At 39.4% G+C, this 26,854-nt stretch overlaps 1 protein-coding gene across 1 annotated transcript; it reads right to left on the bottom strand.

Annotated features, from left to right (window-relative positions):
• Nucleotides 1-326: 326 nt before the first annotated feature.
• Nucleotides 327-9,705, bottom strand: SLC39A3 (solute carrier family 39 member 3). The gene is made up of 3 exons (XM_044658605.1): nucleotides 9,645-9,705; nucleotides 4,918-5,246; nucleotides 327-1,417 (listed from the first exon to the last, which is right to left on the bottom strand). Exons 2-3 carry the CDS (start codon nucleotides 5,125-5,127, stop codon nucleotides 677-679), a joined length of 951 nt encoding a protein of 316 aa, XP_044514540.1. The 5' UTR covers nucleotides 5,128-5,246; nucleotides 9,645-9,705; the 3' UTR covers nucleotides 327-676.
• Between the last annotated feature and the right edge of the window lie 17,149 nt (nucleotides 9,706-26,854).

Raw genomic sequence — 26,854 nt, 5'->3', positions numbered from 1 at the left:
GGAGAAGAAGAAGAAGAAGAAGAAGAAGAAGAAGAAGAAGAAGAAGAAGAAGAAGAAGAAGAAGAAGAAGAGGAGGAGGAGGAGGAGGAGGAGAGAAGAAGAAGAAGAGGAAGAGGAGGAGGAGGAGGAGAACATGTATTAAAGCTATGTTAACCACTGAGTGGTGTTTTCCCAAGAAACTAGAGGTAAAACATGAAGGAAACAAAAGAAGCTGAACATATCTGTTCCCCAGACTCCTCTTCAATTTGTGTCTCTTGTCCCCTTTGTGTTCTTCAGTTATGAGGTCATGCTGCTTTTCACCAAAAGTAAATAGGATCACACACAAATGACATATATGTATATATATATATATATGTTGGAGGGAATATTACAACCAACAAGAAACTATCTGGCAGGCCACTGATCCCCTCCAGATGCTGAGCTCTAGCTTCTAAGCACACATAAGATAGCCCAGATGCTCAACACCACCTGAAGGCCCAACAGGCAGGGACCACTGAGCAATGTGTCTGGGGAAACATTCCATCTTCTGTACAAGCTGCTCAGGGGTGGCAGTTCTTCCTCTTTGCTGGCTGGTAGATGGGGAGAGAGGGGGGAGCATCCATCAGGTTTGGGCTCTGCCTTCCTGGAGCCTCCATGGAAAAGCTGGAGTGCTTTAGCGAAACTTTTCTCATTTCATCTACCACTTGAAGAAGACCAGTCCTGCAAGGACTGCATAGCCCAACACCAAAAAGAGAACTTTCAAGAGACGGTCATTCTTGTCTTCTAATTCTTTCACCAGTATTTCAAAGAAGGTCACAAAGAGGAAAGTTCCTCCTGCAAAGCCCTGTAGCAGCACCGAGGCCACACTGCTGGCCACCCCTTTGGTCCTCTCAATGCCCACGCCAATCCCAATGCCCAGAGGGATCATCAAGCTCACTGTGACAGCCAGCTTGGCTGCATCTTTCATCGGCAATGAGCTCTTTGCCATGTTGATCCCCAAGGCCACAGCCACTAATGTCTCATGAATGGCCACACCAACAAACAAGCTCATGACTTTGTCCCCCTCTTCCTGCAGGCCCAAGGCCAAACCCTCAAAGATAGAATGAGCAGACAGAGCAAAGACGAGGCTGAAGAGACGGAGCGGGCTGGAGCGGGAGAGCTCTTGAACATTTAAGCCATGACCATGGGAGTGATGACCATGCTCTGGGTAAAAGTTGTGTCCACGGGAGTTTCCAATAAAGGGGCTCTCGTACTCTGAGTCACTTCCCACATCAGAGCCTGCATTGAAGGTCTCTAGGTCAATGAAAGAGGGCTTCTCCTTTCTGAAGGTCAAAATGACCTGCTCCACAAAGACAGTCATGAAGAACCCCAGAAGCATAATGGTCTCTGCTAAGGGATAGTCTGTGGTGATGTTCCCAACTTTCAGAACTTCTTGGAGCTGAAGCAAAGGACAAAAGAAAAACCATGAAAGACTTAGAAGTAAAATAAGTGTGGCTATCTTCATAAAAATCCATCATGTGGAAGTCAATCTCAACACAGCACCTGAGACCAAGGTCCCCATGGCAATAGATTAGTGTGGGGAGAGGCCATCATGGGACATTCATTCATTCATTCATCAAACATTTACTGACACCTAACATGTAGGCATTGTAGAGAGTACAAATATACATAAAATACTGTACCTGTGCTTTAGGAGTTTGCCATCTAATGAGAGAATAAAACTTATACAAAAGGAACTAGAACACAAGGCAATATAAGATAATCATAACTAATAATAATAGTTAACATTTATAAAGCACGTTACATGTATTACTTATGCCTTATTTGATGAATGACTGAATGATATGAACAAGGAGTATGTGGTGATTAAGGAACGCTTCATGGAGGATGTGGCATGCAAACTAGGCCCTGAAAAGTTAACAGGATTTTAATACATATATAAACAGGCAGGGGGCGATGGAGGTGGGAAGAAGGAGGTCTGAGGACAATGGTCAAAGATGAAAAAGTGCAAGTCATGTGCAAGGGATAGTTAGTAAACCATTTTAGCTGGAATGGAGAGTTCACTTAAGAAACTAGGACTATATAAGACTAGAAAGATGGGGAGGGCCTAAATCCTGGAGGATCTTAAATGTCAGGCTAAGGCAGCATCAGCAGAGCAAGGTCCTGAGGAGTTTTCAACCAGAGTCAACATGTTATTTTGTGTATACCAGGACAAATTAGAGAGGAGAATGACTAGACCCAGGAAAGCAACTAAGATAATCCAGGTATAAGGTAAAGGACTTGAACCAGGATGGGGGCCATAGGAATATTAAAAAAAAAGAAGATGAATGAGAAGTTACAAAGGCAGTATTTAGCATGCTAGTGACTGATTAGATGGAGGGGATAAGGGAAAGGGAAAAGTCAAAGATGGCTCTGAGATTCTGAGCTTGGGTGATTTCAAAGTAAACCTGTAATACAGATTTCAAGACCAACAACATAAATAAATAAAGAGCTATTAAAGTCATTGTCCTTCTTAGGGAAATAGCCCACGGGGAGGCTGGTAGTGACAGTAAAATACCAGGTTATATTTTCCACATGTGGTTAATTTGGGATACTTGTGTGGCAAATCGAAGCTCTAGAGGGGAAACCAGGAAATCAATTCAATAAACATTTTAGAATTGTCTATCAGGTGAAATACTGGAAAGGGAGCTAGGAGCCAGAGTACTGTGCTAGACACCAAGGAAAACGTTAAGTTTAAATAAGACAATCCCTGCTGTCATGGAGTTTAGTCCAAGAGGGAGATAACATACATAGATAACTTTAACATAAAAGAATACATAACCAGATAAGGATGTTAGAAAAGTCTGACTACACATGCACCCAACAACACTGATTCATTCTAATTCCCATTGAGGAATATGCAAAAGGAGAGAAATCCCTCTAATTGTTCCAGAATTCATCCTCATATCCTGCTGAAAACCTTGATGGAATCTCCCAGCTTTCAACACCATCAGTCTCATGCTTAGAACACTGTCAAATATGGTGAACTGCTCGTCACAAGAATGGCAAACAGCAAATGGTGGAGAGACATGACAGCTGAGATAAGTGGGTCAGGAAGACAGTATTAGTATCTCAGAGAGAATGGGGCACCACTGGGCACAGAGGCAGAGGAAGGCATAGGCAGAGCCTTGAGCTACATTCCAATTATTTCCCAGGAGACTTTTGCCACAATGGGACCAAGGGAAAACAACTGGATCAAGTGACAGCTGATTGCACTAGTACTTCCCCAGGTCAGGGAGCAAGCCAGGGGCAAGACCTGGAGCAAAGAGGCACATATGTAGTGGTAAGAAGAAAGAATGAGTGGTAAAAATGAGCAGTTAAATTCGGTGAAGAGGCCAAGTGAGGTTCAAATACTATAGCAAAAGCATCCATGATATTTGCTCCTGGATCTTTCTTACCTCCGGTTGTCATTGTGCTGGGTGGAAGTGTTCACTGGTGTCTGTTAGTCTGGGGTCAAGGCTCAGGCTGCCCCACTACCCAAAGGCACACCAAAATTAGGAAAGTAAACAATGAGAAGAGCTGTGATCAGAGCCACAGTAGAGATGTCTAGCTGGATTATACCCACTGAACTTATTTTCAATCCCCCAGGGCCTGGAAAAGGGACTTATTAGTAGACAATATAAATAGCATATGGGCTTAATTGCTATTGTCTTCACATCAGGTAGAAGGATATTTCATGGAGGAAGGTGAAGAAGATAAATATGGAGTTTTGCGAAGCATTTATACTTCCAAACTTTGTTTCCATTACTCTTCATTGTGAATGCTCCAATTTAGCTAGGATAGTCTCTTCACTGTCCCTTTTGAAATTCATTCTCACCTGGTGTAAGCAAGCAATGCTTCTGATCTGGAAGGCTTCTCTCCAGCTATTTAAATGCTTCTCACTTTGCTAAGACCCAGTTCAAGCCTCATCCCCTCAGGAATCTGTCCCTAAATACTCCACAGCCTACAGTAATCTATCCCCCTACACTTTTTTTAGACTTATTGTTTGCATATCACATAATGACTGGTATTGTTATGTGTGTGTATGTGTTGGCTGCCAGGATAGAAGATGAATGACTCGAGCAAGAATCAGATCTCAGAATATGAAACAAAGAACACACAATGTTTGACCTAGACAGAAGCTTACAAAACACAATGCCAGAGATGGGAGGGCACTTAGAAAACATAACATACAATATCAGACAAACAGAACCTTGAAACATAGAACATAAGATGTCAGAAGTGGAAAGATCCTTAGAACATAGAGCATACAATGCCAGAGGTGGAAGAAACCTTAGAACACAGAATATAAAATAACTGAAATGGAAGAAACATTAGAACACTGAAGACAGAATGTAAAAGCTGGAAGGGACTTTAGAACATCAGACCTAGTTAAGTCATCTACAGCCCAGAAATCTTCAATCTATTGTGAGGAAGCGCTCCTTTTCCTTTTCCTGAAACCCTGGGATTAGTAAGGGGAAGGAGAGAAGTCAGCAAGGGGAAGTGCCTCATCTGGGGTTTGAGGCAGATAGTAAATTCCTTGAGCAGACCTGAGAAGAGGCTGCACACTGCAGGCTATATTCCAGTCCTGGCTGGGAATCAAGTCCAACAAAAAAGGGAACGTGGCTACAATCACCAACTTGGAGATCTGACAGCTAAGTCTTTGGGATCTACTAGTGCCCAGGGTCCTACCTCAGTCACACACTTTAACTTAGAAGAGATCTAAAGGAAGCTGTCAATCCTCTAATTTTAAAGCTGAGGGAACTGTAAAGCCCAGAGAGGGTCAGTCTTATGTTCTTTAAGATCCTTTGATACATTATGCTCGATGTTAAGCACACTCTGGTTATCTGTTACATAAATTGCTGGGGAACCTCTGGCTGAAGAACTCCATAGCTGCCCCATCCCAATAAGCATTCCTACCTTTTCTCTCACAGCAGGGAGCAAGGCATTGAAACAGGTAGCCAAGAAAACACCACCTCCAAAAGAATTGCAGAGTGAGAGGACTTTCTTGGAGCGATGGGCTTTCTCATAATCAGCCTCGATGATCTTCACGGGCAGGATGGAGCCAAGTAGCATGAGGATAAACACCCCCACCAGGCACAGCACTTTGGCTACTAAGATCTTGGTCATGTTCACAGCCAGCAATGTTCCACCCGCTGGTGTCCCAAACCAAATGTATCCGAGGCAGCACTCTGGAGGTGCTAAAGGACCCAGAGCACCATCCAGGGACACATGCTTCCAAGTAGCAGCTGTGAAGATCAAGCAAGTAAATATTAAGGCTACACAGTTTCTAAGCACATGCCATCAGGGGTTCATCAACTATGAGGGAGAAGGAATGAGTTTTCTGCCACCTAAATCTCTCCACTAAAATGCTATTCCAATTCTTCATGGAGGAGATCCTAGGCTCTTAAGGAAGCCAAAGTAGAAGACTAACACAATAATGTGGGATGATCAACTGTTATAGACTTAGCTATTATTGGCAATGCAATGATTCAGGATAATTCTGAGGGACTTAAAGACAAAAAATGCTATCCACCTCCAGAGTCAGACTACAGAGGAAAGCATCTGATTTTTCAATGGTTTATTTAGGTTTATGTTTTAGGGTTTTGGTTTTTATGAGATTACTCATTTAAAGAAATTAACAATATGGAAAAATGTTTTGCATGATATTACATATATAATCTAGATCAAATCACCTGCCAGCACAGGGAGGGGGAAGAGAAGGGAGGGAGATAAATTCAATTATAGAAAAATTTGTGTGGAAATTTGTTATGACATATAATTGGCAAAAAAATAAAAATAAATAAAAAAGCAGGAGACTACAAATTTGATCCAGTTCCACCAGACTGGAAAGACTTAGGACAGTGACTTTTCAGTCACAGCAGCTTTCATAAACCATCTACTAATTTTGGGGGGTAGTGGGCAATCTGAGTTAGTAAAGGGAAGGTGCCCACAATTAAAGATCCTCAAAGTATTATTGGGGTGGTGGTGATAAGACATGCACAGAGAAAGATAGCATAAGAGAAGTAGTAGATAAGAGTAGAAAGCATATTGGACATAAAGACCAAAGGAGGACCAGGGTTTGAATGTCAGAACAGTCATGAGACCCTGGACAGGTCACATAACCTAGTAGAACCTCAAATTTTGCTTCTGTAAAATAAAGATGACAGGCAATCTCTGCCCTGCCAACCTCACAGAACTGAATGGAAAGTGCTTTGTAAATTTTATATATATTCATATATATGTAGATGTATAAACTATAAATATACACATATATTTATAAATAATAAATAAATAAAAACACACACACACACACATATATATACACATACATATACATATATATATATATATACACACACACACTATAGAATAGGATAAGTGCAAGAGGGAATATAAAGAGATCCCAAAAGGAAAAAAATTATTTCCAGGAGGCCCATGTATGTGTGTGTAAAGCCCAGGTGAGACTCAAACTAGGCCTTAATGGAGTATGTGACGATTCAGGAAAGGAAGTCTGAATCCCCTAGCATGCAAAAGGAACCTGGGTCCCAGTGGCACTGAAGGATGACAGGGTATAAGCAATGGCATAACTGAAATACTTTGGGGCAGCTAGGTGGCTCAGTGGACAGAGAGGCAGGAGGTCCTGGGTTCAAATCTGACCTCTGATGCTTTCTAGCTACATGACTCTGGGTAAGTCACTTAACCCCCATTTGCCTAGCCCTTACTACTCTTAGATGTCTTAGAACTGATATTTAGCATCTATTCTATGACAGAAGATAAGGGTTTAAAAAGAAATGAACAAAAACAATTGGATTTGAAGTCAGAAGACTTGGATTCAAGTCTTGACTCTATCATTTACATCTGGGTGAATTTAGGCAAGTTTCTACCCCTCTATGGGCCTTGCTTTCTACATATACAAAATGAGGGCACAAAACTAAATCATGTCTATGGTCACATCTAGCTGTAAAGCCTATGAAATCCTAAAGCACTACAGAAGTATGAATTAGGATGCCACTCAGAATATGAGAAATGCAGGAGTATAAAGTGCTGTGAGACTGGATAAGGGAGAGATCATTTCCAGCTAGGGAGGTGAAGAGGAGAGTGGAAGAAAGTTTCCAACAAGACTTCACAGAAAAGTGGGTCTGGAGATGGACTTTGAAGGATAATCCAAGTCAGAAATGGACATCTGACCAATAGCTCACAAAGGACAAGCAGTGAGAGAGGCCTAATACTGCAAGAAAATGGAAAATTATGTGGTAAGAGTTCAGATTTGGAGTAAGGCCTGGGTTTGGGTCCTGGCTCTGTCCTGAATTTAAAGCAACTGTCACAGATACTTGTAAGACCTTGGACATGTCCCTACTAGGCCTTAGTTTCCACTTCTGTAAGGTAAGAGGGTTAGAAAAACTGAAGTCTAAAGCTCTTTCTCAAACTTGTCTCCCATGATCTGAAAGGAGTGCCAATGTTAAAAAACAGGGACTAAAAAACCAGTCCACTTCATTTTTTACAAACAGAGAAATTGAGACTCAGACAAGCTAAAACACTGTTAGGACAACCTATCTGCCTTTTATGGCTAAGTCTAGATATCTGTTGCATAGGAGTGTACATAAAGCACTTCACAATTTTATAAAGCTGTATATTATCACTATATTTAAGGGAATAAATATTAGACTAGTAGTCAGAAGACCTGGAGTCTAGTGTACATCCTGCCATTGACTAGGGCAAGCACTTAATAAATGTTTATTGACTGACTGATTCTGAACAAGACTTTTAGTTTAATTGATGAGGTTGAATATGATGATTTTAAAGTTTACTTCCAGGTATGCAACCTTGCAGATATACTATAGTAGGAAAAGTGCTGTCTTTAGAATCAAAATTTCTGAGTTTGAATGTTATTCCTGACAGTTAAAATCATGGTGAACTTGAACAAGTCACCTCACCTTCTCTGGGCCTCAGTTTCTTCCTCTGTAAAGTGATAGGCCAATCAATCAATCAACAAACAATTATTAAGGGAGTGAGGGGGTTGAATGGATTGAGAGCCAGGCCTAGAGATGGGAGGTCCTGTAGCCAAATCTGGCCTCAGACACTTCCTACGTGTGAGACCCCAGGCAAGACATTTAACCCCCATTGCCTAGCCCTTAGCACCTTCAGTGCCTTGGAACCAACACATGGAATCTTCTGTCTTAGAATCAATATCAATACTGTGTATTGGTTTCAAGGCAGAAGACTGGTAAAGGCTAGACAATGGGAGTTAAGTGACTTGCCCAGATCACTTAGGAAGTGTCTGTGGTCAAATTTGAACCCAGGACCTATCCATTTGAGCTACCTAGCTACCCCATAAGGGTTTTTAAAAGAAAAACAAAAAGAACTATTAGGCACTGGACTCAATTGGTGTGATACAAAAAACAACAACTGGAAACTATCACTACCCTTAAAAAGCTTCTTCTTTTTTTTTTTTTTTTAAACCTTTACCTTCCAATACTATGCATTGGTTCTAAGGAAGAAGAGTGCTAAGAGTTAGGTAATGGGGGTGAAGTGACTTGCCCAGGGTCACACAGCTAGGAAGTGTCTGAGGCCACATTTGAACCCAGGACCTCCTGTCTCTAGGTCTGGCTCTCAATCCACTGAGCCACCCAGCTGCCCAAGTAACTTCTATTTTAAAAGGAGAGACACTTCCAGTCTCTGCTAAATTGCTACCTTCTCTACAGGACTTCTTTCCTGTTCCTTAATTCTAGCACCTTATCTCTGGGCTCTTTATCTACAATTTATCTTGTTTTTAACTGAGTTCCTTGAAAGTAGAAACTATCTCATGTCCTTCTTTACATCTCCTGCCTGGCACACAGTAGGTGCTTACTAATTCTCACATCACACAACAATGTAGAATTTGATAGCCTCTTCTACACTTATTAATGTCCCTTCTAACATTTATCACTGGTTACTAACTTACCGGAACAGGAATGTTAAAGGCACATATAGAATAGAGACAAAGTATCCTTAGAGAGAAAGAGAGGGAATTAGGGAAGGTTTCCTGCAGACAGTGGCATCTACTTAATGTTGATTTGATAAATGGAAGTCCAATGCATGACTTGGAGGATGCTCTCTAATGTCCCTTGCAGTTCTTCATCTAATTGCTGCCACAACAAGCGTGATGTAGGGTTATGGGATCTGGGTGTGGATGGGGGTTGAGGGGAGGAAGTACGCCTGGGTTCGAATCCTGACTTTGTCACTACCCAAATGACCTTGGAAAAGTCTCTTCTTTGGATCCCAGGCTCAGAACTGGAAGGAAGCTTCTTGCCTCGCCCCTTCATCTTACAGAAAAAGAAACTGAGGCCCAGGGGCGAGGGGGAAGGAAGAGATTTGTTCAAGGTTCGTGGTCCCTGCCTCCTCCAAGCGGAATCTCAAGCTTCCTCCTCTCCCCCTCCTCGGGGTTGTTACTGCCCCACCTCCCCCACCCCGTGGGTAGGGATGGTGGGTGGGGTCCGGGCCTGGCAGCGCCAAGGAGAGACCGGAGACACAGGCCCGACTGCAGCCTGCTGAGGCGGTGGGTCCGAACCCCTCTGGCCCGGCTCCTTTAGCTTGCCTCCTCCACTGCCCCAGCCCACCGTCTCCGCCTCCCGCCCCACAGCCCTTGGGTCAGCACCACCACTTACTTCCCACCAGAAACAGCGCCCGGGGCCAAGTCGCCGCCTCCGCCTTCGGCCAGCCAACGCCTGAAATCCCGCCCCCTCTCGGAGCTTGACCCTGCCCCTACTGCCTCACCGACGTTCTATTGGTGATTTTTCACGCCGCAAGCGGAAATCTCGCATGTCATTGGTTGGGATGGCCATCGATTGCATCGTCAGCCCGCCCACCCAAACACCTCGCCGAATAGGGTTTAAGGAATGTGTATACCCTCTAGGGTGGCGGAGTGCTCCGAGGAAAAGGAGCCGGGGAGAAACAGCCACCTATAGGGAAAAGGTTCTGGTGTTTGGAAGCTTTAAGAGCTGTCCAAGAGTGATGGTGCTGAATCTCCCTTGAACTCAAGGATGGTCTTTGCACCTTTGCACAGATTATTTACCCAGCCCCCACCAGGAGACAGACCTACCGCATTGTTTGGATGGAGGAGGACCTCTTCTGGAAAAATAACCACAAATAATAGCTCATATCTATAGACACTTGAAGGCTCAAGGTACTTTCCTCCCAAGCTCTGAGCAGAAAAAGTAGGTGAGGGATTTAAGGTGGTCAGGGATTCCCAGCTTTATAAAAATAGATGCTATATCTTCACTCTCTCACCTGCCCCCATCCAATCTACAGCTAAGTCCTGTCCATTCTACCCTCATAACATCTCTCCTATATGCTCTCTTCTCTCTCCAGACACTGCCATCACCCTGATACCGGCCTTCATCCCTTCAAACCTGAACTATTGCAATAATCTTCTGATTGGTCTCCCTAATTCATCTCTTTTTACTCCAATTCATTCTCCACTCAGCCATCAAAATAATCTTTCTAAAGCTCATGTATAACCATATCATTCCAATATTCAATAAACTTGAGAGGCTCCCTAGGATCAAATATAAAATCTTCTGATTTTTACAGTCTTTCATAATCTGATCCCTTCCTACCTTTCCAGGCTTGTTACACCTTACTTCTCTCCATATAATCTGTGATCCAGTGAAATTGGCCGCCTTGCTATTCCTCGTACATGATACTTCATCTCCCAACTCCATGAATTTTCACAGCTGTCTCCCATATCCAAAATGCTTTTCCTCTTCATCTCTGCCTCCTGGCTTTTTTTCAAGTTTTAGCTAAAATCTCACCTTCTGCAAGAAGCTTTTCCCAGGCCCCCTTAATGCCAGTATCTTCCCTCTGAAATTATCTAGTTAAACCATATGAATCTTTGTACATAGTTGTTTGCATGTTGTCTCCCTCATTATATAGCTAGTACTTTTGAGGGCATGGAATATTTTTGCTTTTCTTTGTATCTCCAGGGCTAGTGTAATACCTGGTATATAGCATGCACTTTGATTGTTTACTTGACTTGACTTATGAAGGGGTGCAGAATTCTCACATCACACTAAAATGTAGGATTTGATGGCCTGTATTACAGATTTATCATCAAGATAAGGTAGAAAAATAATAGGAATAAGAATCAAAAGATCTAAGTTTGAATTATAGCTGGATGACCCTGGACAAATCATTCCACCTCTTTATCTGCCTCTTTTTCTATAAAATGGGCATTAAGATATTTTCTCTACCCACTTCAGGATATCTAAGTGGTACAATGGATAGAGTGCTGAGTCTAGAGTCAAGTAGACATCTTCTTGAGTTCAAATTTGGTGTCAGATACTTAATAGCTCTGTGACCTTGGGCAAGTCACTTAACCCTATTTGCCTTGATTTCATGATCTATAAAATGAGCTGGAGAAGGAAATGGCAATCTACTACAGTTTCTTTGCCAAAAAAAATCAGACATGACTGAGTAGCATCAACACCTACTTCAGAATTGTTGTGAAGAGGAAGTTTGGATAATCTCAGAACACTGTAACATTATTATTAGTAGTAGTAATAGAAATAATTTCTAACATATTATTCTAAAACAATGAACTTTCAATGCAATTATTAACAGCACCTGGAGCACAATATACCAAGTGATGTTTGCTTTTAAAAGCAGTCACATTAGAATTACTTTAAATTTATTCCCAATAGGTTGCCATTGCTAAGACACATTTTTGGAACTGTCTTTACAGCCAGACAAAGCACTCAATTTCATTACTTGGCAGATATTCCATTTTGCTCCAAATATTATTCACTGTGAGACAGCTCCTACTTCTATGGCATTTTATGATGTACTTTCCTCAAAACAATTATGTGAAGTAAATATGAAGGACAAGTATTACAATCCTAGCACCAAGCAGTTTCCAAGTCCAGTTCCTCCAGCATCTTTGATATTTCACTCTTAAAAATCATCTAGTCTAATACTATCTTGAATTAATCTTCAGTATTCATAGTAAATGGTCATTGACCTCATATCCAAACACCTATGATGGGTTATTCATTGCCAGTTGTTTTTTGTATAGCTTTAACTATTAGTATGTATCTTCTTGTATCTACTTTTGGAGATGACTTTCCAGAACTAGATCTACAGATGTTATGATTAAAATTATCTTGAGAGATTGATTTTGGGGTAAGAATACAAGTATACCGATTATATCAGGTTTATTTGTTAGAGCAGTATCATAATCAATAAAGTGATATAGTTCTCCAAAGCTCTCTCTGGACTAGAGACAACTCAAACTGAGTCAGGCAGCTTAATAGATTTTTAGAAGTTCATTATTTAGCCCTTCCTTTGAACATCCCAATACATCTTTAATTAGTGATAACTAATTAAGAGGTAGTCCATCAATCTATACATCCGTCCCCAAAAGTGGGCAGGTAAAACATGCAGGAAAAGAAATTTTTCCCCTTCATTTATTAACCAAATTCTATTAAAAATTAAAATATTCCTTTGGATGCCCAAGGTAAAAAAAAATGCAAAAAGCAGCAGACTAGATGCAATTTCTGACTGACACCCCCCCAACACAGGAATCCACTGTAATTCTTCCTAATATACAGGAATTAATATGGCATATGAAAAATAAATTCTCACACAGCTCAGTGTGATGCCTTTCCTAAGCTCCCTTTCTTTACTACATTTCTATTTGCTTTCTGGTTATCTTCACATGAATATCCAAGAACAATAACAGAGGATGATGGAAAGAGCATTGGACCTAAACTCTGGTATAATGGAAAGAGATATGTCTGAGAAATCAAAAATAAGAGTTCAAAATCAACTTTGCCAGTTGCTTACATAAGTTATGTGAACAAGTCACTTAAACTTCTCTAAACAATTTTTCGGGGCAAAATCGGGATAATAAACCTTTTTCAACCTACTTCATGAATAATTAGTCCCTTCCTTTCCAATCTGTCCTTCACAGATATGATCAGGTCATTCCCCAAAAATTCTAGGGTCCTTATTGCCTTCTCCAAACTATTTTTGTGATTTTTTCACAATATTCTTCAAGTCCTATAAATTCCATTGAAACCAAACTAATTGTGCTATTCCCCAAACAAAACAGGCCAATTCTCATCAAGAAGCCATTCTCAGGCCTGAAATCTACTTCCTCCTATCTCTGTCTTTAGGAATCTTTGTCCAAAGCTCAGTTCCTCCTCTTAACCTTACCCTAATCTCTAACTGAATGTTTTCTCTCCCTTGCCAAATATTCAATGAGAATTTTGCTGAATCTGTGTACCTCTCGTATTCCCCATTAAATTAAATTCAATAAACTTTTATTAAGTACCTACTAAGTGCCAGGGACTTCACTAAGTGCTGAGAGGAATATAAGAAAAAGAAAGAGCTCCTGCCCTCAAAAAGGTAACTATCTAATCCCAGGAAGATAATAAACAAAAAGAAGCTTAAAAGGGGAAGAGAAGGTTAGACCACTAGTCAAATACTGTATTACAACTGGTGGGAAATGACTGTACTAAGATCTTTCTAAATCCTCTTTAAATGGAGCCTTAGGGAGGAATTTTTTGCTTTGCCCTATAGTCTTCCAATTAGAGAGAGAGAAACTACTGAAGATTGGATATGAGATAGAGTGATGGAGTGGATAGTGTAGTACTGGACTTGGAGTCAGGAAATTTATTGTTCGGTTGTATTTCATTATAACTATTCTTTATTACTTTTATGGTTTTCTTGGCAAAGATTGGAGTGATTTGCCATTTCCTTCTCCAGGTCATTTTTAAAATGAGGAAATGGAGGCAAATAAGGTTAAGTGACTTGCCGAGGGTCACACTAGTATCCCAGCAGATTTGAGGCCTCTTAAGGTCCCTTCCCCTCAGTTCCCTGAACTTGGGAAGATGACTCTTCTTGATTCTAAGTCTGGCATTCTATCCACTGTGCCACCTCACTGCTCCTTGAGATTCTGAATTTTAGGAGATATTGACAAAACTAGAGTGAATCCAAGGAGGGGCAATAGGATGATAAGGTGATTCAAACTGTGATGAGGGTCAGCTGAAGAATCTGGCTATGGAGAAGATTTGAAGGGCTCTCAGGATGGAAAAAAATTAATCCTGTTTTGCTTTATCCAAGAGGGCAGAACTAATAGAAGCAATAGGATCATATATTTAGAATTGGAAAGGGACCTTTAAAAGGTCAAAATCCAACCTTCTCTTTATACTGATGGGGAACCTGAGGTCCAGAAAAGTTAAGTGACTTGGCCAGAGCCACACAACTTTTACTTAAGTGTGTGTCTCCATCAATATAATTCCAGTGTCTGGAAGATCATAGGATAATATACAATGTAAGCAATAGGTTAATAGATTTAGAACTGGAAAATGACCTTTAAGAGGCCATCGAGTCTTCTCCACAAGATCCTCAAGACAGTAGGAAACACTTTAATTGACCCTCCTTTTGTACTCACTCTAGTTTGTCAGTATCTTTCCAAAAATTCAGAATTTATTGGACACCTACTATGCAAAGTTCAGGTGCAAGACTAAAATGAAGACAGAGGGAAAGGCTGGAACAGCTGAGATTAGAACATGGAGTTCTGTTGCCTTGGATTGCTTGAACTGGGAGCAAAGAAAGCATATTTTATTTTTATAGTCAATCTGGCAGTTCCTGTGGGAGTGGATGGGGAAGCGGGAAAGCTTGTACTTATTCTGCATAGCTACTTCTAACTGGGCCACAATTACACAGCAGGCCATTAATCACTTAGACAACATTGCCATGATTCTGAAATCTCAAGTGAGTTGATTTTCTCTATAATCTCCTTCAATAGTGATTAGTGCCATCCTCAGGAGGCATAATCCTTTCAGTCCAGCAGATCCCAACTCAGTAGATAGCCTCCATAAGAAGCTGTGGCCACAGTATTCATTACCTAGGGACTAGAGAGTGTTCTTGCAATGAACCTACTGGACTTTGATCTTCAGAATACAAACCATTTGCACTTCACAACTCTCAAGTCTTAAGGGGCTGGCTAGAGCCTACACTCACCTAGAATGGTCTTTTACACTAAATTTTTTAAATTAAAGTTTATTTATTTAATTAATTTAGAATATTTTCGATGGTTACATGATACATGTTCTTTCCCTCTCCTCCTCCCTCCCTTCTCCCATAGCCAATGAGCAATTCCAGTGGGTTTTACATGTATCATTGATCAAGACCTATTTCCATATTATTAATATTTGTAATAGAGTGATCCTTTAGAGTCTACACCCCCAATCATATCCCCATCAACCCATGTGATCAAGCAGTTGTTTTTCTTCTGTGTTTCTACTCTCATATTTCTTTCTCTGGGTGTGGATAATGTTCTTTCTCATAAGTCCCTCAGAATTGTCTTGGATCATTGCATTGCTGCTAGTAGAGAAGTCCATTACATTGATTGTGCATAATGTATCAGTCTCTGTGTACTCTTTTCTCCTGGTTCTGCTCCTTTCACTCTGCATCAATAGAAGAGCCTTTTAGATTTCAGAGTTATCTCCATTACAAGAGAGTATGACTTCTAATCAACAAAGAAAACTATCTGCCTCAAAAGCACAAGTCCTACTCCTAGAGACAGAGTCCTTTCTGACTTGTAGCTGTTCTTGTTTCACCATTAATTCCAGGAAATGGTTCTGATTCTAGAAGATGTGTATTTACCAATGGTTCCTTTTTTTTTTTTTTAAATCTTACTTTCCATCTTAGCATTAACACTAAGCATTAATTCCAAGGCAGAAGAATGGTAAAGGTTAGGCAACTGGGGTTAAGTCTCTTGCCCAGGGTCACACATCTAGGAAGTGTCCAAGGTCAGATCTGAACCCAAACCTCTCGTCTCTAGACTTGGCACTTAATCCACTGAGCCACCTATGTTCAATTATCATTTTTGTGCATATAATTCTCAGGTATATGTATATCTCACTGCTAAAAAGTTTTTCCTGACTTTAAGCCTCCATTTACCTCTTTGTAATCCAACTATTTTTCCTTGTTCTGCTTTCTAAACAGAACAAGTCTAATCCCTCTTCTAAATGGCAGCCTTTTATTTATTTATTTCCCCCCCGAAACAATTTTTTCCTTTTTTTTCAAATTTCTTTAATTTTTATTTTGAATGTTTCCCCATAGTTACATGTTTCATGTTCTTTCCCTCTCCCCCAAATCCCCCTAATTCCCCTTAGCCTACACACAATTCCACTGGGTTTTACATGTATCATTAAGACCTAATTCCATATTATTGATAGTTGGACTAGAGTTATCGTTTAGCATCTACATCCCCAATAATATCCCCATCAGCCCATGTGTTCAAGTAATTGTTTTTCTTCTGTGTTTCTCCTCCCACAGTTCTTCCTCTGAGTGTGGCTAATTTTCTTTCTCATAAGTCCCTCAGCCTTGCTCTGGATTCTTGCATTGCTGCTAGTAGAGAAGTCCATTATGTTCTTTTGTGTTCTCCTGGTTCTGTTTCTTTCACTCTGCATCAATTCCTGGAGGTTGTTCCAGTTCACATGGAATTCCTCCAGTTCTTTATTCCTTTGAGCACAATAATACTCTATCACCAACAGATACACAATTTGTTCAGCCATTCCCCAATCAAAGGACATTCTCTCATTTTCCAATTTTTTGCCACCATGAAGAGTGGGGCTATAAATATTTTTGTACAAGTCTTTTTCCTTATTATCTCTTTGGGGTATAAACCAAGCAGTGATATGGCAATGGCAACCTTTTAAATAATAAAACATATCTCCCAAGTATCTTCTTCTCCAGGGAAATATGCCCAGTTCCTTCAACTAATTATGACACTGGCCAAGTCACTTAATCTCTCTGAGAGTCAGTTTCCTCAGCTATAAAATGAGGATGACGGTACTTATCTCATTGGGTCGTAGTAAGGATCAAATGAGATATATGTAAAACCCTCTGCAAACCTTAAAACACTACCTAAATGTTTAGCTATCATCGTCATCATCATTATTACATGAACTCAAGACCCTTCATTATCCTTATTAACCTATTCTGGATGCTTATCAATATCCTTCTTATACTATGGTGCCCAGAACTGAACACAATACTTTTTTTAAGCCCTTACCTTCCATTTTAGAATCAATACTGTGTATTGGTTCCAAGGCAGAGGAGCAATAAGGGCTAGGCAATGGGGACTAAACGACTTGCCCATAGTCACAGCTAGGAAGTGTCTAAGAACAGAATTGAACCCAATACCTCTAATCTCTGGACCTGGCTCTCAACCCACTGAGCCAACTCGCTAGCTGCTATCTACAACTTTGAAGAGCATTCCATCTATGCCTTTATCCAGACCATAACAATGTTAAGCAGCACAGGGGAAAATACACATCCTGGGGCACTCTACTATAATCTCCTTCTGGGTATTGACATTGAACCACAAACAATCACTCTTTGGCCATTCAATCCATTTCTGAATCCATTTAATTGTACTATCTAGTCCACACCTGCCATCTTTTTCTAGAGTATAGTAGGAGATTATTACTAAAGCTTTATGAAGTGCTAGGAAATTTATATTATATTCCAGTCATGACCCAGTCTTGTAATCCTGTTGAAAAAGGAAATAAGACAACAGGTCTGGTGAGACCTGTTCTGTAGTACATTAGATAGAATGCTGAACCTGAATTCAAGAAGACCTGAGTTCAAATCCAGACTTAAACACTTACTAGCTATGTGACTGATTAAGTCACTTAACTCTTTTTGCCTCAATTTCCTGAACTATAAAATGGTAATAATAATACCACCTATTTTCCAGAGCTGTTGTAGGATCAAATGAGATAATAATTGAAAAGCATTTAGTATAGTGCCTAGAATGTAGTCAGTGTTACATAATGTTAGCTATTATTATTATAGATGAAGCTGACTCTTTGTAAAAACATCGCTTCCTTTTCAAGAGGTTCAACAACCATCTTCTCAATGGTTTTTCTAGAATTTTCTAGAATTTTCCTAGGAATCCAAATTTGGCCTCTATAGTTTGCAAACTCTGTTCTCTTTCTTTCTTTTTTTTTTTCCTAAGTGGGACAACCTTATGGTACCTTTCTGTTTTTCATAACCTTAATTATTACAGACAGTGACTCACATATGCCAATTATTTCAGAATATGAGGATATAGTTTATTTAAATAATCTGAATTCATCCAGTTCAACCAGGTACACACTATCTGTCTCTGTCTTTGTCTATCTCTCTGTGACTCTGGCTTTGTCTCTTTCTGTCACTGTCTCTCTCCCTTTCTATCTCTTTTCTCTCTGTGTCATTCTCTTTCTCTGTCTCTGTCTCTCTGTCTGTCTTCTCTTTCAACTTGTCTTGAATTTCTACTCCTTTCTGGCCACTTTCATTTTGTCATTTGCCTCAAGAGAAGGTATATTTACATTTCTAAGAGTTCTTCAAGAAAAGGCTGAACAACTCCTGATCAGATATATTATAGGGAATATTCCTTCCACATAGTCAATGAGGTCTTTTTGCAACTCACATTACAACCACTCTAGTTTAGGCCTCACAGACTCCTCTCCTTTATCTCTCCCCAGTCCAATCTATCCTCCATTTACCTGCTGAAGTAACATTCCTAAAGTCTTGTTATTCTGATGCTCAATCAACTACAATGGCTCCCTGTTACCTTTAGGATCAAATGAAAACTCCTAAGCTTAGCATTTTAAATCCTTTACGTTCAGGTTCCAATCTCTCTTTCTGGTCTTATTTTGTAAATGGGTTGAGCAAAGCACTAGAGTCAGGAAGATATGAGTCTAAATCCTTTCTTGCATACTAGCTATGTAATCCTGGGCAAATTGCTAAACCTGTTTGCCCCAGTTTCCTCATTGGTAAAATGAAGATAATAATATCACCTATCTGAGTTGTTGAGGAAAAATAGAGATGTTTCTAAGGATTCTGAAAACCTTAACAAATTATATTTGTGTATTTTTCATTCTAAACCAGCCTCTTGTTCCTCACACTCTATCTCCCATGTCTGTGCTTTTGCAAGATCTTCTTTTATGCCTGGAATGAACTCCTTCCCTTCACTTTCACAGCTCTGGCCATTGACCTGGGAAGGGATATGTCAATCTAATCCTATATTGCAGTTTCCCTATGGTTCCAGACCATCCCTATTGGCTACCATTTCCCATGTGTGCTGTCTCCTCTATTAAAACATATACTCCTCGGGGGCAGCTGGGTAGCTCAGTGGATTGAGAACCAGGCCTAGAGACAGAAGGTGCTAGGTTCAAATCTGGCCTCAGACACTTCCCAGCTGTGTGACCCTGGACAAGTCACTTAACCCTCATTGTCTAGCCCTTACCACTCTTCTGCCTTGGAGCCAATACACAGTATTGACTCCAAGATGGAAGGTAAGTTTAAAAAAACAACAACAAAAAAATATATACTCCTTGAAGACAGGAGCTGTGTTTGCATTGCATTCTGTCTTTACATTTCAGTATGTACAAGTTGGTGGCACATAATACATATAATATTATGTATTATGAGAGTATAATACGATTTTTCATTCATTCATTCATCTATTCTTCAATCATTTGATTCCAAGATCAGAAATATGAATGGCATGATAAGCTTTGAACCAAAGATAAAGTTCGAACTTCCCACTACACTGAAACCTCTGTATATATTTTCTTTTTTTTTAAAAAACCTTAACTTCTGTGCATTGGCTCATAGGTGGAAGAGTGGTGAGGGCTGGGCAATGGGGGTCAAGTGACTTGCCCAGGGTCACACAGCTGGGAAGTTTCTGAGGCCGGATTTGAACCTAGGACCTCCCGTCTCTAGGCCTGGCTCTCAATCCACTGAGCTACCCAGCTGCCCCTCTGTATATATTTTCAAAAAATCCACATTTTAAAATTTTGTTCAAGAAAAATTTCAGGGAAAGAAGCTTGCTAACTCCTTGAATCCAGAAAGTGAACTGTTTGGAGAAAGATGCCTATAGAAACCTACACTGCATCAAGAAGATCCTGAATGAAATTTGGGGTGCAATTGATTGAACTAAAGGGGGTTGAACACAGTTATTTTGAATGTACACTTTTATGCCAAAGGGGACTTTCCCCTAATTGGCTTTTTGTCAATGTGCCTAGCAAAACATTGGTTTCTCTCTCTCTCTTCTATTTCCCTTTTATCTCTAACTATTGTAGTTTCCTTTTAGGAGATGCAATATAGTATACATCTGTAGTTACAAGATTTTTAGGAGATGCAATATAGTATATATCTGTAGTTACAAGATTTTTAGGGGTACAAGATGATTGTATCAAATGATAACTGGGGAGACAAGTTTCCCAAATGATCACAGAGGGGAATTGTGAAGATGGGATTAACTCTACCCTACCCATTTTTAGATTTAATCACCAAAAGTGTAAACACCCCACTTATCCTTAAATATGGGGAGGTCTGATACCCACTTGTGTGAAAGTGGGTGACGAATCAGAATCAACTGACTGCCCCCTGGGCAGTCCTAAGCAAAGCTTTAGCTATAATTGGTACATGTAACAGGGGAGGAAAGCACAGGAAGTGATGAAAGGAATGGACTTTATAAACTGCAAGAACCTCCTGTGAAGAGGGACTTTTGTCTTCAACTTGACCCTGGAGGAGCTCTGGCTGAGGACTGAGGACTGCTTTCCCTTAGTACTACCACGTGGGTGAGTGAAAAAGGCTGACTCCCTTCCCTGGCTTTCCTGGGGGTACTAGCCTCTGGAGGGGCCTCTCGTCTGAGAGGAAGCCTCGTAGCTAAAACCCTTGTTAATTGATCCCTAGGCCCTCTGGCTGGGGCTACTAGAGTCCTGCCAGAGTAAGTCAGGGCTTGAGCACATAGTCTAGCTCTTTAAGCTAGATCTCTTACTCTGCCCTCTTTCCCATTTCTCTACTTTCAAATCATTTGGAATTGAGATAAATTAATTCCTGGTGATCACACTCTTATATATTCAGTCCAACCATAATTTTACCCTTTACACCTCAATGGTTAACTTCTAGAAAGATGAGATATGAACTGTATATAGATTGCTATGGTTTAAATTTATAAAAATTAGAGACATTTCCCAATTGATAAATGGTCAAAGGATATGAATGAACAGGCAGAAAATGTGAATTTTCAGACAAAGAGTTCAATGCTATCTATGGTTATATGAAAAAATATTTTGAATTATTAATGATTGGAGAAATACAAATTAGAACAATTCAGAGGTATTAAGATTAGCAAAACAGAAAAAGAAAATCACAAATGTTGGAGGGGATATGGAAAAAATAGAGACACTACACTGACGTTGGAATTGTGAACTGGTCCAACCATTTGGAAAACAAATTGGAACTATACCCAAAAGTCTATAAAACTCTGCCTGCCCTTTGACTTAGCAATACCACTACTAGGTCTGTATCCCAAAGAGATTAAAGCAAAAGAAAAAGAACCTATATGCACAAAAATATTTATGGCTGAACAAATTATAATATATGATTGTGATATAATACTATTGTAATTCTATAAGAAATGATGACTAAGGGGCAGCCAGGTGGCTCAGTGGATTGAGAGAAAGACCTGGAGGTGGGAGGTCCTGGGTTCAAATCTAGTCTCTGATACTTCCTAGTGTGACCCTGGACAAATCACTTAACCTCAATTGCCTAGCCCTTACTATTCTTCTACCTTGGAACTGATACTTAGTAGCAATTTTAACACAGAAAGTAAGGGTAGAAAGAAAAAGAAAAAGAAAGAGAAATGATAACTAGGAAGATTTCAGAAAAATCTAGAAAGACTTACATGAACTGATGCAAAGTGAAGTGAGTAGAACCAGGAGAACTTGTACATAAGATGATGAACTATAAATGACTTGACTATCATCAACAAGGCAAAAATTCAGGACAACTCCCAGGAATTCATGATGAAGAACATATATCCACCACCAAAGAAGAAACAGAGGTCAAATGAGACTGAAGTATACCATTCTCCACTTTATTTCTCCACTAATTTTACTCTACTGTAACATGACAAACATAGAAGTATGTATTAAATGATAATATACACACAACCTATATCATATTACCTGCCTTCTTGGGGAGGGGGAGAGGGAAAGAAAGAATATGGATTGCAAAATGTCAGAAAATGAATGTTAAAAATCATATCCACACTCTCCAATTGACAGTCAAAAGATATGAATAGGCATAGGAATTTTTTCAGATAAAAAAATCAAAGCTATCAATAATCATATGAAAAAATGTTCTATATCCCTCTTGATTAGAGAAAAGCAAATAAAAACAACTCTGAAGTATCACTTCACATCTATTAGATTGACCAATATGACAGTAAAGGAAAATTATAAATGTTGGAAGGAATGTGGCAAAATTGGAACACTGATGCATTGCTGGTAGAGTTGTGAATTGATCCAACCATTTTGGAGGGCAATTTGGAATTATGCCCAAGGGGATATTGTGATAATTAGATTAAGTCTACACTGCCCTTTTTAGATTTAATCACCAAAGGTAAGAACACCTGTAATTCTGGGAGGTCCTAACCCACATATGCTAGAGTGGATGATGAATCAGAATCAACTGACTGCTCCCTAGGCAGTACTGAGAATCATCTATTGTGATTGGACATGCAAATTAGGAGGGAGGTACAGGAAGTGCCGCATAAATGACCCCTTTAAAAAGAGGGAGTTGAGTGAGTGAGAGAGGTCTTCGGTGGAAGAGAGCGTCTGGCAAAGGACCTTTTCTAGTTCATGGAGGAGTGTTGGAATGCTGAGACTCTGGTGAGATTGCTTTAAATATCTTCTTTGAATTCCTCGTGGTGAGTTTAAAGACTGACTGAATCTTCCTGAACTTCTATTAAGAAACTTCTTTTTATAGACTCTGTGAATGAAGTTTGCTCCATTCACCTCCAGGCCTCAGGCCCTTTAACCCTCAGCTGAGGGTTAAGATCTACCTGGACTAATCAGTGGGATAGATTCTTATTTCCTTACTTCCTCTCTCTCTCTTCTCAATTGTAAATAAATCAGTGCAGATGGGTGCTTGACTGTGGAAGCAACGCCCTGAGACTGTTAAAGGAGCCTCGGGCAGAGGATCAAACAAGGAGGACCACCAGGAGGCTTGACCCAGAGAATAACTAGACCTGAGACCTCAGGAGCCTAAAGAATGCAGACAGACTCTGAGTGTGAGGATAAAGCTGAGAAGGCACTGGGCTAACAATGGAAAGCCAGAATCGGGAACCCCAGAAGAGAAAAATCAACAAGAAGAAATCTTTAATACTTGACAACTTTTACACAGAGAAAATCCAGACAACAGAGCAAAAAGAAGAGGAGAACAAATAAGCAATCACATCCAAACCTTCCCAAAATAATGAAAACTGGTCACAAGCTCTTGAAGAGTTCAAATCTGAGATTATGAGAAAGATGGAAGGAACCTGGCAAGAAAATAACAGTTTAAAAGGCAGAATTTCACAATTAGAAAGTGAGGCTCAGAAATCAAATGAATTGATAAGCAAATTGAAGACCAGAAATGAGCAGATGGAAGCCTCAAAGAACCAAAAAGACGAGATTCAAAAGGAAAAACGAAAGATTATAGACAAAAACCAGTCTCTAAAGGCTAGAATTGAGCAATTAGAAGCTAATGATCTCTCGAGACAAAAAGAACAAATAAAATAAAGTCAAAAGACTGATAAAATAGAAGGAAACATGAAATATCTCAATGAGAAAGTGACAGACCAAGAAAACAGGTCTAGAAGAGACAATCTGAGAATCATTGGTCTTCCTGGAAAAGCAGAAATTAATAAAAATTTGGATTCCATACTAAAAGAAATTATTCATCAAAATTGCCCTGAAGTTCTACAACAAGAGGGCAACATAGACATTGAAAGGATCCATAGATCACCCTCTACACTAGACCCTGAAAAGACAACCCCCAGGAATATAATAGCCAAATTCAAGAGCTTCCAAGTAAAAGAAAAAATTTTACAAGAGTCCAGAAAGAGACAATTCAGATATCAAGGAGCACCAATCAGGATCACACAGGATCTGGCAGCCTCCACTAAAAAGACACTAAAAGACCACAAGGCTTGAAATATGATACTCAGAAAGGCAAGAGAACTGGGTCTACAACCAAGGATCAACTACCCATCAAAACTGACTTATACTTCCAGGGGAAAGTATGGGCATTCAACAAGAAAGAAGATTTCCAAGTATTTGCACAGAAAAGACCAGGACTAAATGGAAAGTTTGATATCCAACCACAAAAATCAAGAGAAACATGAAAAGGTAAATAAGAAACAGAGGGGAAAGAAAGAAAACTCTTATTTTTTAAATTTGCCTCTTTAAGGGCTTCAATAAGATCTAATTATTTGTATTGCTATCTGGAGAAATGTTATGTGTAATTCTCTGTAGTGAACTCTAATGACTATTATAGTTTTCACTATTATAGTAATTAGAAGAATTATTCATAGGGAGAGGTAGGAGTACTATATGGACGAAGATGATATGAGCGGTGGGAAAGAGAGGGGTAAATAGTAGAGGACACCAAGAGAAACTTGAATGAATATGAAAAATAGGATATTCTATGACATACAAAGAGGGCATGGGAAGGGGAGGGGATGAATACTATTATAAGAAGGAGAGGAAGAGAGCATTAAGAGGTAATATTTAAACCTTACCCTCAGTCAAATTAACCCTGAAAGGGAAGAGTAGCTATATCCATTGGGATATAGAACGCTATCTAACCCTACTGAGAAAGTCAGAAGGGATAAACCAAGGGGAGCAGGGGAGTGGGGAGGTCAAAAAAGGGAGGGGAGAAGAAGGGGGAGGGAATTCATTAGGCCTTAAAAATAAAAAAGAGGGGAATAACAAGGGAGGGGGTAGAAAGGGAAGTAAATCAAGGGAGGGGACAAGGGTTACTGGCTTAAACCAAACCACTGGTTTAAAAGGAAATAGTGTAAGAAGAAGGGGTAGAACAAGAGAGGATACCAAAATGTTGGGGAATACACAATTGATAATTATAACTCTGAATGTGAATGGGATGAACTTGCGCATAGAAAGGAAGCAAATAGCAAAGTGGATTAGAAACCAAAATCCTACCATATGTTGTCTACAAGAAACACATATGAGGCGGGTGAACATACACAGATTTAAGGTAAAGGGCTTGAGCAAGATCTTTTGGTCTTCAAATGAAAAAAAGAAGGCAAGAGTAGCAATCATGATTTCTGACAAAGCCAAAGTAAAAATAAATATGATTAAAATAGATAGGGAAGGTAATTACATCCTGATAAAAGGCAGTATAGACAATGAGGAAATAACATTGCTCAATATGTATGCACCAAATGGCATAGCATCCAAATTCTTAAAGGAGAAACTGGCAGAGCTCAAGAAGGAAATAGATAGTAAAACCATACTAGTGGGAGATCTAAATATTCCTCTTTCAGATCTAGATAAATCAAACCAAAAAATAAATAAGAAAGAGGTAAGAGAGGTGAATGAAATCCTAGAAAAATTAGATTTAATAGATATGTGGAGAAAAATAAATAGGGGCAAAAAGGAATACATCTTCTTTTCAGCTGCACATGGTACATTCACAAAGATTGACCATATATTAGGACACAGAAACATTGCAAAAAAATGCAAAAAAGCAGAAATAATAAATGTAACCTTCTCAGATCATAATGTGATAAAAATAATAATTAGTAAGGGCACCTGGACAGATAAATCAAAAACTAATTGGAAATTAAATAATATGCTTCTCCAAAACCAGTTAGTCAAAGAAGAAATCATAGAAACAACCAACAATTTCATTGAAGAGAATGACAATGATGAGACACCCTACCAAACTCTGTGGGATGCAGCTAAGGCAGTACTCAGGGGGAAATTTATATCCTTGAGTGCATATATTAACAAATTAGGGAGGGCAGAGATTAATGAATTGGGCATGCAACTTAAAAACTTGAAAGCGGGCAAATTAAAAATCCCCAGATGAAAACTAAATTAGAAATACTAAAAATCAAGGGAGAAATTAATAAAATTGAAAGTAAAAGAACTATTGAATGAATAAATAAGACTAGAAGCTGGTATTTTGAAAAAACATATAAAATAGACAAAGTACTGGTCAATCTAATAAAAAAAAAGGAAAGAAGAAAACCAAATTGACAGTATCAAAGATGAAAAGGGAGACCTGACCTCCAATGAAGAGGAAATTAAGGCAATCATTAAAAACTATTTTGCCCAGTTATATGGCAATAAATATAGCAATCTAGGTGATATGGATGAATATTTACAAAAACATAAATTGCCTAGATTAACAGCAGAAGAAATAGAATACCTAAATAATCCCATATCAGAAAAAGAAATTGAACAAGCCATCAAAGAAGTCCCTAAGAAAAAATCGCCAGGGCCGGATGGATTCACAAGTGAATTCTATCAAACATTCAAAGAACAACTAAACCCAATACTATACAAATTATTTGATATAATAAGCAAAGAAGGAATCCTACCAAATTCCTTTTATGACACAAATATAGTACTGATTCCAAAGCCAGGTAGATCAAAAACAGAGAAAGAAAACTTCAGACTAATTTCCCTAATGAACATAGATGCAAAAATCTTAAATAGAATACTAGCAAAGGGACTCCAGCAAGTGATCAATCCCACCGTGATCAGGTGGGATTTATACCAGGAATGGTTCAACATTAGGAAAACCATCCACATAATTGACCATATCAACGATCTAACAAACAAAAATCACATGATTATCTCAATAGATGCTGAAAAAGCCTTTGACAAAATACAACATCCATTCCTATTGAAAACACTGAAAAGTATAGGAATAGAAGGACCTTTCCTAAAAATAATAAACAGTATATATCTAAAACCATCAACAAGCATCATATGCAATGGGGATAAATTAGAAG

The sequence above is a fragment of the Gracilinanus agilis genome, chromosome 1 (assembly GCF_016433145.1).
Source record: "Gracilinanus agilis isolate LMUSP501 chromosome 1, AgileGrace, whole genome shotgun sequence".
Classification (NCBI taxonomy): Eukaryota; Metazoa; Chordata; class Mammalia; order Didelphimorphia; family Didelphidae; genus Gracilinanus; species Gracilinanus agilis.
This window is presented reverse-complemented; position numbering and strand designations above follow the sequence as displayed.

Excerpts from the sequence above, each read along its gene's own strand:
- SLC39A3 (XM_044658605.1), bottom strand. The coding sequence starts at position 5,127 with ATGACCAAGATCTTAGTAGCCAAAGTGCTGTGCCTGGTGGGGGTGTTT. Across the intron at positions 1,418-4,917 it reads TCCCTGCTGTGAGAGAAAAG|CTCCAAGAAGTTCTGAAAGT; the intron begins GTAGGAATGCTT and ends CCTTTGCTTCAG.